Source organism: Oncorhynchus tshawytscha, unplaced genomic scaffold (genome assembly GCF_018296145.1).
Source record: "Oncorhynchus tshawytscha isolate Ot180627B unplaced genomic scaffold, Otsh_v2.0 Un_contig_17767_pilon_pilon, whole genome shotgun sequence".
NCBI lineage: Eukaryota > Metazoa > Chordata > Actinopteri > Salmoniformes > Salmonidae > Oncorhynchus > Oncorhynchus tshawytscha.
Window position 1 is genome coordinate 24453 of NW_024609023.1, and position 17951 is coordinate 42403.

The 17951-nt window shown below is 45.2% G+C and overlaps 1 protein-coding gene across 1 annotated transcript; it reads left to right on the forward strand.

The window, feature by feature from the left end:
* The first annotated feature begins 1900 nt into the window (after window positions 1–1900).
* On the forward strand, window positions 1901–10838 carry LOC112237998 (serine/threonine-protein kinase LMTK1). Its single transcript, XM_042314012.1, has 4 exons — window positions 1901–2221; window positions 2476–2689; window positions 3142–3396; window positions 9436–10838. Exons 1-4 carry the CDS (start codon window positions 2060–2062, stop codon window positions 9462–9464), a joined length of 660 nt encoding a protein of 219 aa, XP_042169946.1. The 5' UTR covers window positions 1901–2059; the 3' UTR covers window positions 9465–10838.
* Window positions 10839–17951: the final 7113 nt, after the last annotated feature.

Consider the following 17951-nt stretch of genomic DNA (forward strand, 5'->3'; position numbering starts at 1 on the left):
TCGGTTACCACCGCCAGCCCCTGTGAGGCCTTCAGCCTTGATGACGTCTTTCTCCATCCCTCCTCCTCCCTCTCCTCCTCTTTCACCTCCTCTTCTTTCACCTCCTCATCTCTCCTCCCCAAGTCCCTGGACAGTGGCTACGACACAGAGAACAATGAAAGCCCAGAGTTCATCCTAAAGGAGGGAGGTGGGAATGGGGAGTTCCTATTGGACTGCGAAGGAAACCAGCAACAACACCCAGTCCTCGGTGGGAGCCACCTGGCCCGCGGTGGGGTTAGCCTGGGGCCGAGGTCGGACCAGATGGTCCTTCAGCAGGTGGACCTGGGTGATGGGGTTGGGGTCACTCTGTGTACCTCTTCCTCCTCTGGCTGCACTGAGCTGCAGCTAAAGGGACTAAGTGACAAGAATCCGTTCGTGGACTCTGCCTACTTCTCTGACTACGACGCGGAGAACGAGAGGAGTCCCCAGGATGAAGGGAGTAACTTCTTCTCCAGTCCAGGAGATAAGAAGGACTTTGTGGGGCACACAGCCTCGAAACAGAGGATACGGTCAGCGAGGAGAGATGAACTCCAACCACAGACGGGGAGAGAGGACGGTTACCGTGAACTGACAGACCTGACAGGAAACACAAACACAAATGGAGTGGTGGTGTTTGACACTACCACAGGTTCCTCTCCCTCCTCGGCCCCTGGCCCGCGCCTCTCCATGCTGGCCCCCTTCCCCCCTCAGATGGGGGGCTGTCTGGCCAAAGAGTCCGCCCCTGACGATGCTGTAGGCCTGGAGTCTGAGCACAGCGGCGAGGAGCCGGCATCTGGGTGCAGCTCCACCATGGTGTCTGAGGGTTCCTCCACAGTGCAGGAGGCTTCAGCCAGACACCCTGACCAGGAGAACCATCACAGGGCCTCAGAGGATGACTACTCCCCCATCCAGTCCCTGGGCTCCGACTCTACCATAGACTACAGAGAGGAGGTGATGAAAGAGAAGGAGGAGGACGAGGAGGGAGAGCAGGGATCAACTGAGGAGGACATGCCAGAGTTTAATCAGGTCGACGAGGATGGAGAGAATGGAGAGAGAGGAGGGGAAGAGGAGGAGTATGAGGAGTTAGAGGAGGAGAACGAAGAGGAGGAGGAGAAGGCTGGCTACAGCAGACACCAGAACGGTCCTGTTGGCCTACTCACCTCATCTCCATCGCTCCTCTCCTGCTCCCCCTCACTCCAGGAGCTGTGTCGGGAGGTGGAGAGGCGAGCTCCTCTAACCGAGGGGAGGAGTCAGACGACAGTGAGTCAGAGGAGGAGCTGCGGAGCTACAACCTGCAGGAGGAGCTGAGCGAGGAGGACAGTGAGGGGAGGTTGGTTATATATTGGTTATATTCACGTTCCCCATTTTCCTACATGATGTTATTCTATTTTAAACCTGAGATCCGCAATAGGAGCAGCAGCGCCACTGGTCACCCCAGGCGCATTTCTTATCATTTTAGCTCAGAGGAAATGAGCATCCAGTGTGGTGTTAAAACAGAATGGTAGTAAATACTCTGCTGTTCTATCTGGCATGCAATGATGTGCAATGATGTCAGAGAGGAAAAAAACACGGTTTATTGTTTGAAGTCATGTATTTTTGTTGTAGTATCACAACCCGACCACAGGAGTCTGGTGTCACCTTCATTTGGGAGGACAGGCTCGTGGTAATGGCTGCTGCGGAATAAGTGGATTAGTATCAAATACATCAAACACATGATTCCATTCCATTTGCTCCGTTTCAGACATTACTATGAGCCTCCCCTCAGCAGCCTCCTGTGAAATGGAGGTGGCTGTTTCGCCGCTGTAGATTGGAGCTTTAATCATGTAAAGCAGTGTTTCCCAAACCTGAGGAACATTATGTGTTTCTGGCCAAGTACTAACACAGTTAATTCAACTAATCAACTCATCATGAATAGTGGAATCAGGTGTGTTAATGCTAGGTTTAAAAACTACAATGTGCTCCACTTTGGGTTCCCAGGACCAGGATTAAGACACACTGATGTGAAGTGTGTTGTGACTGACTCACTTGACTTGACTAGGTGATGGGGGTGCCGGTGGTGGTGAGCGATAGTAGTGGGTCCAGAAACCTCCGCAGCCTCCTCAAGATGCCTAAGCTCCTTACACAGTCCTTCTGTGACGAGCTGGACAGGAAGAAGAAAGCCGTGTCCTTCTTTGATGACGTCACCGTCTTCCTGTTCGACCAGGTCAGTCACTCTGCAAGCATAGTGACATCACTATGGTCAATCAATGGCAATATTTCATTCTGGATTTTTAAAAAGGCACCACGCATTATAGATAATTCATAGTCTTTATAACCACTGCATAGATGCATCACAAATTATTTATAAGCAGTCACACAACATAAAAGTGGTGTTTAAAGTTGGGCCAGTTGAATTATTGTTTTCTGTACTGGTAGATGTATTTGAGACTTTCTGACTGATTTCTCTTTCACCTCCAGGAGAGCCCCACAGGAGAGCTGGCTGACTTCACGTTTCCCCCAGGAGCAGAGTCCAGCGGCCAGGCCTCAGGCGGGGAGAACCCCCAGCCGGACCTCCAGCCCCACCCCACCATGGGCCACCACCACCACCACCCCACCATGGGCCACCACCTCCACCCCCCAGGCAGGGCACCACACGCCTCAGAGGACTCTGATGGCAACATGTCAGAAGAAGGTAAGAGTGAAAAATACTTTCAGTTACAAGAACAGTTAAGTGTTAAGAATGGATCGCTGAGGGATACAAGAACAAGAGGGTTAAGAATGGATCTCTGAGGGATACAAGAACAAGAGGGTTAAGAATGGATCTCTGAGGGATACAAGAACAAGAGGGTTAAGAATGGATCTCTGAGGGATACAAGAACAAGAGGGTTAAGAATGGATCTCTGAGGGATACAAGAACAAGAGGGTTAAGAATGGATCTCTGAGGGATACAAGAACAAGAGGGTTAAGAATGGATCTCTGAGGGAATCCACAAGCTACAGTCAGGTATACTGTATCAGTTCTAAACCCCTCTCCTCTGTGTGTGTGTGTGTGTGTGTGTGTGTGTGTATGTGTGTATATATATATATATATATATATATATATATATATATATATATATATATATATATATATATATATATTCAGGTGGTGGGTTTGAGTGGGAGGATGACATCCCATTGATGACCAGCCCGTTGTCCAGCCCGTCTACAGCTGAGCCACCGGTCTCCGATCCCATCCCGGTCCCTGCTGCCAAGCCTCCCGAGGACAAGCCTCCCGAGGGCAAGCCTCCCGAGGGCAAGCCGGTAGCAGTAACAGCAGCATCACAGTTCTCCCGTTTCAGCGTGTCCCGCTCCCGCTTCTCCATCACACACGTCCCCAATCCAGACATGAACTCTGGAGGTCAGTCCTGTTGAACACACCCCTGGTACTACAGTACTGTAGTAGTCACTAGTGTCCTGTTGAACACTCCCCTGGTACTGTAGTAGTCACTAGTGTCCTGTTGAACACTCCTGGTACTGGTAGTGTAGTAGTCACTAGTGTCCTGTTGAACACTCCCTGGTACTGTAGTAGTCACTAGTGTCCTGTTGAACACTCCCCTGGTACTGTAGTAGTCAGCTAGTGTCCTGCCTCCCTGGTACTGTAGTAGTCACCAGTGTCCTGTTGAACACTCCCCTGGTACAGTAGAGTAGTCACTAGTGTCCTGTTGAACACTCCCTGGTACTGTAGTAGTCACTAGTGTCCTGTTGAACACTCCCTGGTACTGTAGTAGTCACTAGTGTCCTGTTGAACACTCCCTGGTACTGTAGTAGTCACTAGTGTCCTGTTGAACACTCCCTGGTACTAGTAGTCACTAGTGTCCTGTTGAACACTCCCCTGGTAGTAGTCACTAGTGTCCTGTTGAACACTCCCCTGGTCTAGTAGTACTGTTGAACACACCCCTGGTAGTAGTCACTGTAGTAGTCACTAGTGTCCTGTTGAACACTCCCCTGGTACTGTAGTAGTAGTGTCCTGTGTACTCCCTGGTACTGTAGTAACTGAACACTCCCCTGGTACTGTAGTAGTCCCTAGTGTCCTGTTGAACACTCCTGGTACTGTAGTAGTAGTGTCCTGTGAACACTCCTGGTGTGTAGTAGTCACTAGTGTCCTGTTGAACACTCCCTGGTACTGTAGTAGTCCCTAGTGTCCTGTTGAACACTCCCCTGGTACTGTAGTACTGTAGTAGTCACTAGTGTCCTGTTGAACACTCCTGGTACCTGGTTGAACACTCCTGGTACTGTAGTAGTCACTAGTGTCCTGTTGAACACTCCCCCTGGTACTGTAGTAGTGTAGTAGTAGTGTCCTGTTGAACACTCCCTGGTACTGTAGTACTGTAGTAGTCACTAGTGTCCTGTTGAACACTCTGGTACCCTGGTACTGTAGTAGTCACTAGTGTCCTGTTGAACACTCCCCTGGTACTGTAGTACTGTAGTAGTCACTAGTGTCCTGTTGAACACTCCCCTGGTACTGTAGTAGTCCTAGTGTGCATCCTGTTGAACACTCCCTGGTACTGTAGTAGTCACTAGTGTCCTGTTGAACACACCCCTGGTACTGTAGTACTGTAGTAGTCACTAGTGTCCTGTTGAACACTCCCCTGGTACAGTGTCCTGTACTGTAGTAGTCCCTAGTGTCCTGTTGAACACTCCCCTGGTACTGTAGTAGTGTAGTAGTCACTAGTGTCCTGTTGAACACTCCCTGGTACTGTAGTAGTGTAGTAGTCACTAGTGTCCTGTTGAACACTCCCCTGGTAGTGTCCTGAACACTCCCTGGTACTGTAGTAGTCACTAGTGTCCTGTTGAACACTCCCTGGTACTGTAGTAGTCACTAGTGTCCTGTTGAACAGTAGTGTAGTAGTCCTAGTGTCCTGTTGAACACTCCCCTGGTACTGTAGTAGTGTAGTAGTCACTAGTGTCCTGTTGAACACTCCCTGGTACTGTAGTAGTCACTAGTGTCCTGTTGAACACTCCCCTGGTACTGTAGTAGTCACTAGTGTCCTGTTGAACACTCCCTGGTACTATAGTACTGTAGTAGTCACTAGTGTCCTGTTGAACACTCCCTGGTACTGTAGTACTGTAGTAGTCACTAGTGTCCTGTTGAACACTCCCCTGGTACTACAGTAGTGTAGTAGTCACTAGTGTCCTGTTGAACACTCCCTGGTACTGTAGTAGTCACTAGTGTCCTGGTGAACACCTACTACAGTAGTAGTCCTAGTGTCCTGTTGAACACTCCCTGGTAGTGTCCTGTTGAACACACCCCTGGTACTGTAGTACTGTAGTAGTCACTAGTGTCCTGTTGAACACTCCCCTGGTACTGTAGTAGTCACTAGTGTCCTGTTGAACACTCCCCTGGTACTGTAGTAGTCACTAGTGTCCTGAACACCCCTGGTACTGTAGTAGTCACTAGTGTCCTGTTGAACACTCCCCTGGTACTGTGAACAGTACTGTAGTAGTCACTAGTGTCCTGTTGAACACTCCCCTGGTACTGTAGTAGTCACTAGTGTCCTGTTGAACACTCCCCTGGTACTGTAGTAGTCACTAGTGTCCTGTTGAACACTCCCCGTACTGTAGTAGTCACTAGTGTCCTGTTGAACACTCCCCCTGGTACTGTAGTAGTCACTAGTGAACACCCCCCTGTTAGAACAGTGTCCACCCCTGGTACTACAGTACTGTAGTAGTCACTAGTGTCCTGTTGAACACTCCCCTGGTACTGTAGTAGTCACTAGTGTCCTGTTGAACACTCCCCTGTACTGTAGTAGTCACTAGTGTCCTGTTGAACACTCCCCTGGTACTGTAGTAGTCACTAGTGTCCTGTTGAACACTCCCCTGGTACTGTAGTACCCCTGGTACTGTAGTAGTCACTAGTGTCCTGTTGAACACTCCCTGGTACTGGTACTGTAGTAGTCACTAGTGTCCTGTTGAACACTCCCCTGGTACTGTAGTAGTCACTAGTGTCCTGTTGAACACCCCTGGTACTGTAGTAGTCACTAGTGTCCTGTTGAACACTCCCTGGTACTGGTACTGTAGTAGTCACTAGTGTCCTGTTGAACACTCCCCTGGTACTGTAGTAGTCCCTAGTGTCCTGTTGAACACTCCCTGGTACTGTAGTAGTCACTAGTGTCCTGTTGAACACTCCCCTGGTACTACAGTACTGTAGTAGTCACTAGTGTCCTGTTGAACACTCCCCTGGTACTGTAGTAGTCCCTAGTGTCCTGTTGAACACTCCCCTGGTACTGTAGTAGTCACTAGTGTCCTGTTGAACACCCCTGGTACTGTAGTAGTCCCTGGTACTGTAGTAGTCACTAGTGTCCTGTTGAACACCCCCTGGTACTGTAGTAGTCACTAGTGTCCTGTGCTGGTACTGTAGTAGTCACTAGTGTCCTGTTGAACACCCCTGGTACTGTAGTAGTCACTAGTGTCCTGTTGAACACTCCCTGGTACTGTAGTAGTGTCCTGTTGAACACTCCCCTGGTACTGTAGTAGTCACTAGTGTCCTGTTGAACACTCCCCTGGTACTGTAGTAGTCACTAGTGTCCTGTTGAACACTCCCTGGTACTGTAGTAGTCACTAGTGTCCTGTTGAACACTCCTCTGGTACTGTAGTAGTCACTAGTGTCCTGTTGAACACTCCCCTGGTACTGTAGTAGTCACTAGTGTCCTGTTGAACACTCCCCTGGTACTGTAGTAGTAGTGTCCTGTTGAACACTCCCCTGGTACTACAGTACTGTAGTAGTCACTAGTGTCCTGTTGAACACTCCCCTGGTACTGTAGTAGTCACTAGTGGTACTGGGCACTGTAGTAGTCCCTAGTGTGCTGTTGAACACTCCCCTGGTACTGTAGTAGTCACTAGTGTCCTGTTGAACACTCCCCTGGTACTGTAGTAGTCACTAGTGTCCTGTTGAACACTCCCCTGGTACTGTAGTACTGTAGTAGTCACTAGTGTCCTGTTGAACACTCCCTGGTACTGTAGTAGTGTAGTAGTCACTAGTGTCCTGTTGAACACTCCTCTGGTACTGTGTAGTAGTCCCTAGTGTCCTGTTGAACACTCCCCTGGTACTGTAGTAGTCACTAGTGTCCTGTTGAACACTCCCTGGTACTATAGTAGTCACTAGTGTCCTGTTGAACACTCCCCTGGTACTGTAGTAGTCACTAGTGTCCTGTTGAACACTCCCTGGTACTGTAGTAGTCACTAGTGTCCTGTTGAACACTCCCTGGTACTACAGTACTGTAGTAGTCACTAGTGTCCTGTTGAACACTACCCTGGTACTATAGTACTGTAGTAGTCACTAGTGTCCTGTTGAACACTCCCCTGGTACTGTAGTAGTCACTAGTGTAGTGAACAGTCTGTAGTAGTCACTAGTGTCCTGTTGAACACTCCCCTGGTACTGTACTGTAGTAGTCACTAGTGTCCTGTTGAACACTCCCTGGTACTGTAGTAGTGTAGTAGTCACTAGTGTCCTGTTGAACACTCCCTGGTACTGTTGAACAGTACTGTAGTAGTCACTAGTGTCCTGTTGAACACTAGTGTCCTGTTGAACCCCTGGTACTGGAATACTGTAGTAGTCACTAGTGTCCTGTTGAACACTCCCTGGTACTGTAGTACTGTAGTAGTCCCTAGTGTCCTGTTGAACACTCCCCCTGGTACTGTAGTACTGTAGTAGTCACTAGTGTCCTGTTGAACACTCCCCTGGTACTGTAGTAGTCACTAGTGTCCTGTTGAACACTCCCTGGTACTGTAGTAGTCACTAGTGTCCTGTTGAACACTCCCCTGGTACTGTAGTAGTGTAGTAGTCACTAGTGTCCTGTTGAACACTCCCTGGTACTGTAGTAGTCCCTAGTGTGCTGTTGAACACTCCTGGTACTGTAGTAGTGTAGTAGTCACTAGTGTCCTGTTGAACACTCCCTGGTACTACAGTACTGTAGTAGTCACTAGTGTCCTGTTGAACACTCCTCTGGTACTAGTAGTCACTAGTGTAGTCACTAGTGTACTGTAGTAGTCACTAGTGTCCTGTTGAACACTCCCCTGGTACTGTAGTAGTGTAGTAGTCACTAGTGTCCTGTGAACACCCCCTGGTCACTAGTAGTCACTAGTGTCCTGTTGAACACTCCCCTGGTACTGTAGTAGTCACTAGTGTCCTGTTGAACACTCCTGGTACTGGTACTGTAGTAGTCACTAGTGTCCTGTTGAACACTCCCCTGGTACTGTAGTAGTGTAGTAGTCACTAGTGTCCTGTTGAACACTCCCTGGTACTGTAGTACTGTAGTAGTCACTAGTGTCCTGTTGAACACCCTGGTACCTGGTACTGTAGTAGTCACTAGTGTCCTGTTGAACACTCCCCTGGTACTGTAGTAGTGTAGTAGTCACTAGTGTCCTGTTGAACACTCCTCTGGTACTGTAGTAGTCACTAGTGTCCTGTTGAACACTCCCCTGGTACTGTAGTAGTGTAGTAGTCACTAGTGTCCTGTTGAACACTCCCTGGTACTGTAGTACTGTAGTAGTCACTAGTGTCCTGTTGAACACTCCCCTGGTACTGTAGTAGTGTCCTGTTGAACACTCCCCTGGTAGTAGTCACTAGTGTCCTGTTGAACACTCCCCTGGTACTGTAGTAGTCACTAGTGTCCTGTTGAACACTCCCCTGGTACTGTAGTACTGTAGTAGTCCCTAGTGTCCTGTTGAACACTCCCCTGGTACTGTAGTAGTCCCTAGTGTCCTGTTGAACACTCCCTGGTACTGTAGTAGTCACTAGTGGTTGAACACTCCCCTGGTACTGTAGTAGTCACTAGTGTCCTGTTGAACACTCCCCTGGTACTGTAGTAGTCACTAGTGTCCTGTTGAACACTCCCTGGTACTGTAGTAGTCACTAGTGTCCTGAACACTCCTGGTACTAGTCCCTGGTACTGTAGTAGTCACTAGTGTCCTGTTGAACACTCCCCTGGTACTGTAGTAGTGTAGTAGTCACTAGTGTCCTGTTGAACACTCACTAGTGTCCCTGGTACTGTAGTAGTGTAGTAGTCACTAGTGTCCTGTTGAACACTCCCGGTACTGGTACTAGTAGTAGAACAGGACTAGTAGTCACTAGTGGCTGCTGAACACTCCCTGGTACTAGTAGTGTAGTAGTCACTAGTGTTGTGAACAGGACTCTATGTCAGTCACTAGTGTCCTGTCAGTACAGCTAGCCTGGGCTCAGTGTTGTGAACAGGACTCTATGTTACCAGGTCAGTACAGCTAGCCTGGGCTCAGTGTTTTGAACAGGACTCTATGTTACCAGGTCAGTACAGCTAGCCTGGGCTCAGTGTTGTGAACAGGACTCTATGTTACCAGCTCAGAACAGCTTAGGTCGACATGACAGTGTGAAAAGGGAAAACGTCACATCTGCGCTAACGAATCCTCTTCTCTTGTCTCACAGGGAGCAGTGAAGATGGAGAGAGGCAGTGAAAGAAGGATTGAAGGGGTCTTCTCCATGACAGGAAGGAGTATACCTCCTCTCCTAGTATGACTACCAGGTGTTCAGACCTGGGATCTCAAGGACCTGATGACCCTGTATGAGCCAATGCCTTGTATCGTAGTGACTCAACATCTACATTCCAAATGACAGCCTATTCCCTATGTGCCCTGGTCAACAATAGTGGAAAACATAGGGAACAGGGTGCCATTTCGGATGCAGACAAACACCTTAATGGTTCCTTCTCTTACTTTGTATTATTACTCCAGAGAGAGACAGAGAGATAGCTGTAGGAACGATGACAGAGTCCTGAGAGGACCACAACCAAGCAGTATGTGACTGATAATATAGATGTATTAGAGATATATAACATCTACACTTATGACAATTATTAATAACGTATTTGCTCAAATCACCATTGACGTTCAGTAGCGTCAAGTCATTTGGTGAAAAGGAAAAAGAGACAAAAAAATGAAAAAATGACAAGACTTGGTCTCATTGCTGCTCTCTCATTGGCTGCTTTGGTCCTCCATCTGCTTGCTCATCGGCTGGTTGGATCTTCTAGAACAGTGTTACAGTGCTTCCCTGGAGCCATTGAATAACGGCTGATGACCGCCCCACAGGAAGCTGCTCTCTGTGGGGGTTCAAAGATGAAGACAACCCCCCTTTACAAATGACAGAGGAATAGGGGTGGGGGTACTGCGAAACCTACTGTGCTCCCTTGACAAAGCCACAGGAAGGTGGACGGTCTTGCTGATGTTTTAGTTCAGGGATAAAAAAATGTATCATTATGATGTTATACCATAGCATTGAATATGTGTTTCTGATTGGCTTGAAGGGCATTCTAGAGCGTGCATTATTTCCGTATAACTCACGGTATATTTGCACGATAGAAAGGTCGTTCTTACATGTTATATGTTTGAGTTGCTTTTGAAAGCAAAAGTTCAATTGAAAACATTATTGGCATGTTTGAATTCGATTTTCATAATGGCGAACTAGACGGATGGTTTAGTTCGCTAAACTAGCGAGTCAGTTTGTTCGGTTACCAAGGCAACCACTGTCGCTGTCTAGTAAACTTGCTAGCTACCTTCAGTGGATGTTAAACACATTTCTACTGGCCAATTAACACATTTCTAGCAGCAAATGTGTTCAATTATAACCCTGGTATAAAAGGGATAATCAACTTGGGGCTCTATGCATACTGGAAAAGTGGAAAGTCAGCTGGAACACACCTTCCACATCGTTCATTATTTTCCATAGAACCCATAGCCTCTGGTTGATTATCCCTTACATAACAGATCATTAGAGCCAGAGCCCTGTTGAAATCTATGTATGTTATAATATATATGGCTCTGCTTACAACTTGGTAACACTGTTATGTGTCTGTTTCACAGTTCTTTGTAACATTGGTTACTCCTCTCCTTACAAAAAAAAGGTTGCCGTTTTGAAACTGCCGTAAAAGTGCAGTAACCAGTCAGTCAACTGTGGTATTTTGGATGCAGTAATTACAGAATAACTGCAGTGTACTGCAGTTGAACCTCAGTTATACTGCAGTTGAACCTCAGTTATACTGCAGTTGAACCTCAGTTATACTGCAGTTGAACCTCAGTTATACTGCAGTTGAACCTCAGTTATACTGCAGTTAAACCTCAGTTATACTGCAGTTGAACCTCAGTTATACTGCAGTTAAACCTCAGTTATACTGCAGTTGAACCTCAGTTATTGCAGTTGAACCTCAGTTATACTGCAGTTAACCTCAGTTAAACCTCAGTTATACTGCAGTTGAACCTCAGTTATACTGCAGTTGAACCTCAGTTATACTGCAGTTGAACCTCAGTTATACTGCAGTTGAACCTCAGTTATATGCAGTTGAACCTCAGTTATACTGCAGTTGAACCTCAGTTATACTGCAGTTGAACCTCAGTTATACTGCAGTTGAACCTCAGTTATACTGCAGTTGAACTGTTATACCAGTTGAACCTCAGTTATACTGGCAGTTATACAGTTGAACCTCAGTTATTGGACACAGTTTTGCAGCAAACTGCAGTTACACTGCCAAATGACGGCAGTAATTTTGGACACAGTCTTTGCAGCAAACTGCAGTTATACTGCACTCTAATGGCAATCTTTTTTGGTAAGGGTCCTCCCTCTCTCTGGTCAATGAAGACCTCCACATCTGTTCAACATGCACTTCCTCTATTAGAATTATTAGGCCAGTTGAGAAGCTCTAAAGTAGATGTATTTAGGGTTTGAAGCCGTGAAAATTGGAACACATTTTTTTGTACTGAACAAAACCTGATAAGAGTGCCATTTCAGCCGAGCGTTGTAGGAGCCTGTTAGTAGCACCACCTATAGATCAATGTTGAAAATACATCTACTGTACCTGCATTTACGTTTCAGGTCACCCCTGTGTTGGGTCTACATGACTAAAATATAAGGCGGAGAACACTGTTTGTAATGTTAATGTAGTGGATCTGTTACAGCATAGATCCATGAGGGTCGTGTTCCTTAGGTATGAATAGGGGGGAAAGTACTGAAATGAGGGTGAAACTATCTGGACTTAAAATTATATATATATATATTTAACTAGGCAAGTCAGTTAAGAACAAATTCTTATTTTACAATGAAAGCCTACCGAGGAACTGCCTCGTTCAGGGACAGAATGACAGATTTGACCTTATCAGCTCGGGATTCGTTCCAGCAACCTTTCGGTTACTGGCTCTAACCACTAGGCTACCTGCTGCCCACTTGTCCGACTTGTCCAATAAGACACGCTCATTAACGTTTTTCATTGCAAAACCTTTTCCGTTAAGTGCCTAATGAACGTGACCCAGGATCCCTGTTTGTGTCTGTCCCTGGAAACTCAAGGGTCAGTTGGTAACAAAACATTATTAGTGTATTATAATGCATTATAAATGACGCTATAAAGCATTATACATTACTGTCTAGCCCATGTAATGATTCATACAGTAGCTTTGCTCACGTTTCATTTAACCAGCGATACAATGAGTGGAATGTGACAGAGGGAGAGAAAAGAGGGATGGATAGAAGAAAGAGATTTGCATCCTAAAATGGCACCCTATTCACTTTATAGTGCACTACTTTTGACCAGGACCCAATGGGACCTTTATAGTAGACTACTTTCGACCAGGGCCCATAGAGCATTTGGGACGCCACCCAGGTGAAGCCACAGCCAAACTGGTTTGGTCATAATATCTCTTCTGGATGGTTTTCCTGGACACAGATGAATCGTAGTCCTGGACTAACAAACACTTTCAATAGAGAATCACCATTAAAATAGGTTTTGAGACCAGGACTTATTCTGTGTCTGGGAAACCAGCCCTGTATGTTTAAATGCAAGAGCGCCTTTCAATTCAACTACATGTCTATACTATATCTGTCATGAAGCTGTGATTGTCACCGGTCTACCTACACCATCTAATGCAGGTCTATTTTATTACATGTAAGAGATGGTTATCTGTACAGGTGTTCAAGGTGTTTTCTGTTAAGTGCAGACATTGCAACAGGACAGTTACAGATTGACACATCTCACATAATAATGTATGAATGTTATCAACATGTTTCAAGATCATTTGACTTGGTTTTACTACTGCTGTACCCTCTCCTTCTGGGGCCATGTATCAAGCGTCTCAAAGCAGGAGTGCTGACTTAGGATCAGTTTGGCCTTTTAGATCGCAATAAATAAGATCACACAGGCAGGACCTGATCCTAGATCAGTACTCATTCTCTAAGACATTTGATACATACACTGCCCTGATTCTCCTGGAGTCACTAAAAGGGCCAACTCTATTTTTCTCTCTCTCTGCCTGCCTTTTAAGTTTTTCACATTCTGCAAGAAGAGATACTTTTCCCCTAGTATTTCTTATCTACCCATATGAGTATGTTTCTGAAATGGCATCATATTCTCTGTATAGTGCGCTAAGAAAATACTCATATTTGTGCACTATATAGGGAATATGGGCCATTTCAGTCACCACTTTAAAACCTCTATGGGATCGGTGTCCCACAATGGGACGGTTGAGCTAATGTGATTAGCATGACGTTTTAAGTAACAGGAAGATTTCCCAGGACATAGACATATCTGATATGGCCAGAAAGCTGAAATTCCTGTTAATCTAACTGCACTGTCAATTTACAGTAACAGTGAAAGAATACCATGCTATTCTTTGAGGAGAGTGCACAGTTTTGTACTTGAAAATGTATCAATAAACCAATTAGACACATTTGGGCAGACTTGATACAACTATTTGAACAGTAATGCGATGGTTTATCGGATCAGTCTATAACTTTGCACCATCGTATTTCAGACACCACTTTAAAGTAATCCACTGCAGCCAGATTGTGGAGTTACTCACCTTCTCCTCTTCGCTCTCTGTGGAGCATAAGTCCTCAACCAGTCCATGTCGGCTTGTCTAAATAGTGGCGGTGCGTAAACATTGCACTTACCACAAATTCCTTGTTTTCCTGTGTTTGCCGTATTGTACATTGCTTTTGTCATTAGCACAATATACATGACCCGATTTTAGCTTCAAGGCGGCGGCCATTTTGAAAATCCTAAAAGATAGATTGAGCTGATTTAATGGCACACTAAAACATGTCGTGCGCCATAGTTTTGAAACACAGTGGATAGTGCTAAATCAATTATGCCATATCTGAATTCTGCCATCTTTATGCACGTTGGCCATTTGCCAAAGAGAAAGGACAACAATAACCAATGGCTAAGCTAAATAGACAATTGAAATTAGTTGAGAGTTGAGTAGGTGAGATGGGTTGGTCCGTACACCAGTAGTAACACCATCATGGACCCCAGGAAGAGTAGCTGCTGCTTTTGCAACAGCTAATGGGGATTCTAATCAAATACCAAATACTAAATCATCATCACTCTATAGATCCATTCTAGCCTGGTCCCAGATCTGCTGGTGCTCTTTCCAACTCATTGTCAAGCCAAACATTTGACATAGCAATTCCACAAGGTGTTGGTAAGAGAGCAGAAAGCGACTGGCATCCAGGCTAGTTCCATTCCTCAAGGCCTATGTCTCAGTTTCATGGCTGTCGTGCTAAAGTAGAATTCAAGACAAATAAATCAAGACAGTTTTTTCCCCTCTTGTGTCTGTCACATGTATTGCTTCGTTTGCTGTAATGAATGAATGTGATTATAGGTGCCTGAGCAGTTGAGCAAATGAATCAGCTGCATTCCCACTTTGTATGTTTTTGCACCCTCACATTTTTGGACCAGAAAAGTATAATGACCCATTGGGTAATTTGTCAACACGCTTGTCGTCTTTAGCAACCTGGGAATCAGTGAAACACTCCTTGACCAGAGGCCCCAGGTGATCCACCACTGCCGGGCAGCACATTGTCCTCATAGAGAAAATAAATGAACTTCATCCTTGCTACTGTTCTTTGATGAAGAGTCTCTCCCTTCTCATAAAAAGTTAGGATTCATGAGATACCCTGTAAGAGCTTTTGTGCACAAGCCCCTTCAGTGTCATACATGTAAAAGATTTGGTCATGTGTCAAGTGGGAAGAGTATCGTATGCCAGATTAAGTGAAATGCTGCAACTATGGAGGTGAACATGCGTCTGAATTCCTGGAGTGCCCTGTTAGTGAAGGAGAATGCTAAGGGTAAGTAGTGTCCTGTTAGGGTGAAGGAGAATGCGGTGGTAAGGGTAAGTAGTACCCTGTTAGGGTGAAGGGAGAATGCGGTGGTAAGGGTAAGTAGTGTCCTGTTAGGGTGAAGGAGAATGCGGTTGTAAGGGTAAGTAGTGTCCTGTTAGGGTGAAGGAGAATGCGGTGGTAAGGGTAAGTAGTACCCTGTTAGGTGAAGGAGAATGCGGTGGTAATGGTAAGTAGTACCCTGTTAGGTGAAGGGAATGCGGTGGTAAGGGTAAGTAGTGTCCTGTTAGGGTGAAGGAGAATGCGGTGGTAAGGGTAAGTAGTGTCCTGTTAGGGTGAAGGAGAATGCGGTGGTAAGGGTAAGTAGTGTCCTGTTAGGGTGAAGGAGAATGCGGTGGTAATGGTAAGTAGTACCCTGTTAGGTGAAGGAGAATGCGGTGGTAAGGGTAAGTGTGTACCCTGTTAGGGTGAAGGAGAATGCGGTGGTAAGGGTAAGTAGTGTCCTGTTAGGGTGAAGGAGAATGCGGTGGTAAGGGTAAGGAGTGCCCTGTTAGGGTGAAGGAGAATGCGGTGGTAAGGGTAAGTAGTGTCCAGTTAGGGTGAAGGAGAATGCGGTGGTAAGGGTAAGTAGTACCCTGTTAGGGTGAAGGGAATGCGGTGGTAAGGGTAAGTAGTGTCCTGTTAGGGTGAAGGGGAATGCGGTGGTAAGGTTAAGTAGTACCCCTGTTAGGGTGAAGGGGAATGCGGTGGTAAGGGTAAGTAGTGTCCTGTTAGGGTGAAGGGAAATGCGGTGGTAAGGGTAAGTAGTGTCCTGTTAGGGTGAAGGAGAATGCGGTGGTAAGGGTAAGTAGTGTCCTGTTAGGGTGAAGGAGAATGTGGTGGTAATGGTAAGTAGTGTCCAGTTAGGGTGAAGGAGAATGCGGTGGTAATGGTAAGTAGTGCCCAGTTAGGGTGAAGGAGAATGCGGTGGTAAGGGTAAGTAAGTGTCCTGTTATCTGGAGGCAGTGAGAGAATTGGAAGGATGGAGAATAAACAATGGTAGTAGAGCAAACAAGACCAGTGAAGGGTTCTCATCAACCAGGAATAGTGAAATGCTACATGGTAAAAAGGGGGACTTTATAATATTTATTGCAATGGTCAGAAACTGTACAGCACAAGCGGAGAAGAAATCTAAGAACATTGAATGAATCATTGTGAATGGAGAACGTTTTGGGCGGCTGGTAAGTCTGGCAAGAGATCCTGTCAGTGAATGTCTGGCCATCACGGAACCCTGAGCCTGTGTATGGATGTATTTTGGAGTGGACTGTGATTGAATAAAGTGGGATTGGTTCTTAGTACGTGTTTTATTTGGTATCTCATTTTTCCCATAATGTTTGTTTTTTTCAATACCACTACCAGTGATAATGTTACATTAACATTCAACCAGTCGTTAAAATAGTGAAATGTTCCTGGCTCATGGGTAAAAAGGGGGGACAGGATTCTTAAAATGAACGTTTTATTGCTTATAGATGGTCAGAAACTGAAACTTATAGGTAATTTTTCTGAACAGCACAAGCGGAGAAGAAATCTAAAACGTTTTCTGATATTTAATTAGATGTTTGATTGCTCTGGTATAATGTTTATCTGGGACAAAGGAATAACTGTTGCCTACACATTTCTTGTCATGTGAAGAAATCCTGTCTTGATGGATTTGTAAATTTGGCTGCTTTTTAACAGTAGTGAATAGCTCAGCTGTATGGATGTATTTTAACATTATATCTCTGCTGTGTGGTATAAAAAGTGAGTTTGGTTCTAACAGTAGCCTATAGCTCTACTGTATAAAATGTATTTGTCTAGTTTCTCATAATATTTGATCCCATATCAATGCGTTACATTTTGGACAAAGTAAACCACTACCAGCTGGTGGCGATAAAGCTGGACAAAATAATCCATAGCGGTAATTTGGACAAAATAATCCAACCGTAATTAAAGCTGGACAAAATAATCCATGGCGGTAATTAAAGCTGAAAAATAATCCAGTACGTTGCTGTACAAAATAATCCAAGCGGTAATTAAAGCTGGACAAAAAGTCCAGGCGGTAATTAAAGCTGGACAAAATAAACAGGATAATTAAAGCTGTACAAAATAATCCAACGTTTAAAGCTGGACAAAATAATCCATGGCGGTAATTAAAGCTGTACAAAATAATTTGGCGGTAATTAAAGCTGGACAAAATAATCCATGAGACGTTAATTAAAGCTGGACAAATTAAACCATGGCGTAATTTTACAAAATAATCCATGGCGGTAATTAAACCTGGACAAAATAAACCATGGCGGTAATTAAACCTGGACAAATAAACCATGGCGGTAATTAACTTGTTGGGATATTTTGTCATTCAACAAAGTAACCTTCTAGCCTATAGCACACAATGCTCTGGGTAATTGAAGATCTTCACCCAGCTTTTTTTTTTTTTTTCAAATCAAATCAAATTTTATTTGTCACATACACATGGTTAGCAGATGTTAATGCAGTAGTGAAATGCTTGTGCTTCTAGTTCCGACAATGCAGTAATAACGAGCAAGTTAATCTAACTAACAATTCCAAAAAAACTACTGTCATACACAGTGTAAGGGGATAAAAATATGTACATGAGGTATGAATGAGTGATGGTACAGAAGCATAGGAAAGATACAGTAGATGAGCTCGAGTACAGTATAAATATGAGGTAAGTATGTAAACCAAGTGGCATAGTTAAAGTGGCTAGTGATACATATTTAAGGATGCAGTCGATTATACGTACAGTATCAACGTATGCATATGAGATGAACAATGTAGGGTAAGTAACATTATATAAGGTAGCA

Bases quoted from the DNA above. Each gene is read 5' to 3' on its own strand.
- LOC112237998 (XM_042314012.1), top strand. From the start codon at position 2,060: ATGGGGGTGCCGGTGGTGGTGAGCGATAGTAGTGGGTCCAGAAACCTC. The intron at 2,222-2,475 runs GTCAGTCACTCT...TTTCACCTCCAG, and splicing joins CCGTCTTCCTGTTCGACCAG to GAGAGCCCCACAGGAGAGCT. The intron at 2,690-3,141 runs GTAAGAGTGAAA...ATATATATTCAG, and splicing joins TGGCAACATGTCAGAAGAAG to GTGGTGGGTTTGAGTGGGAG.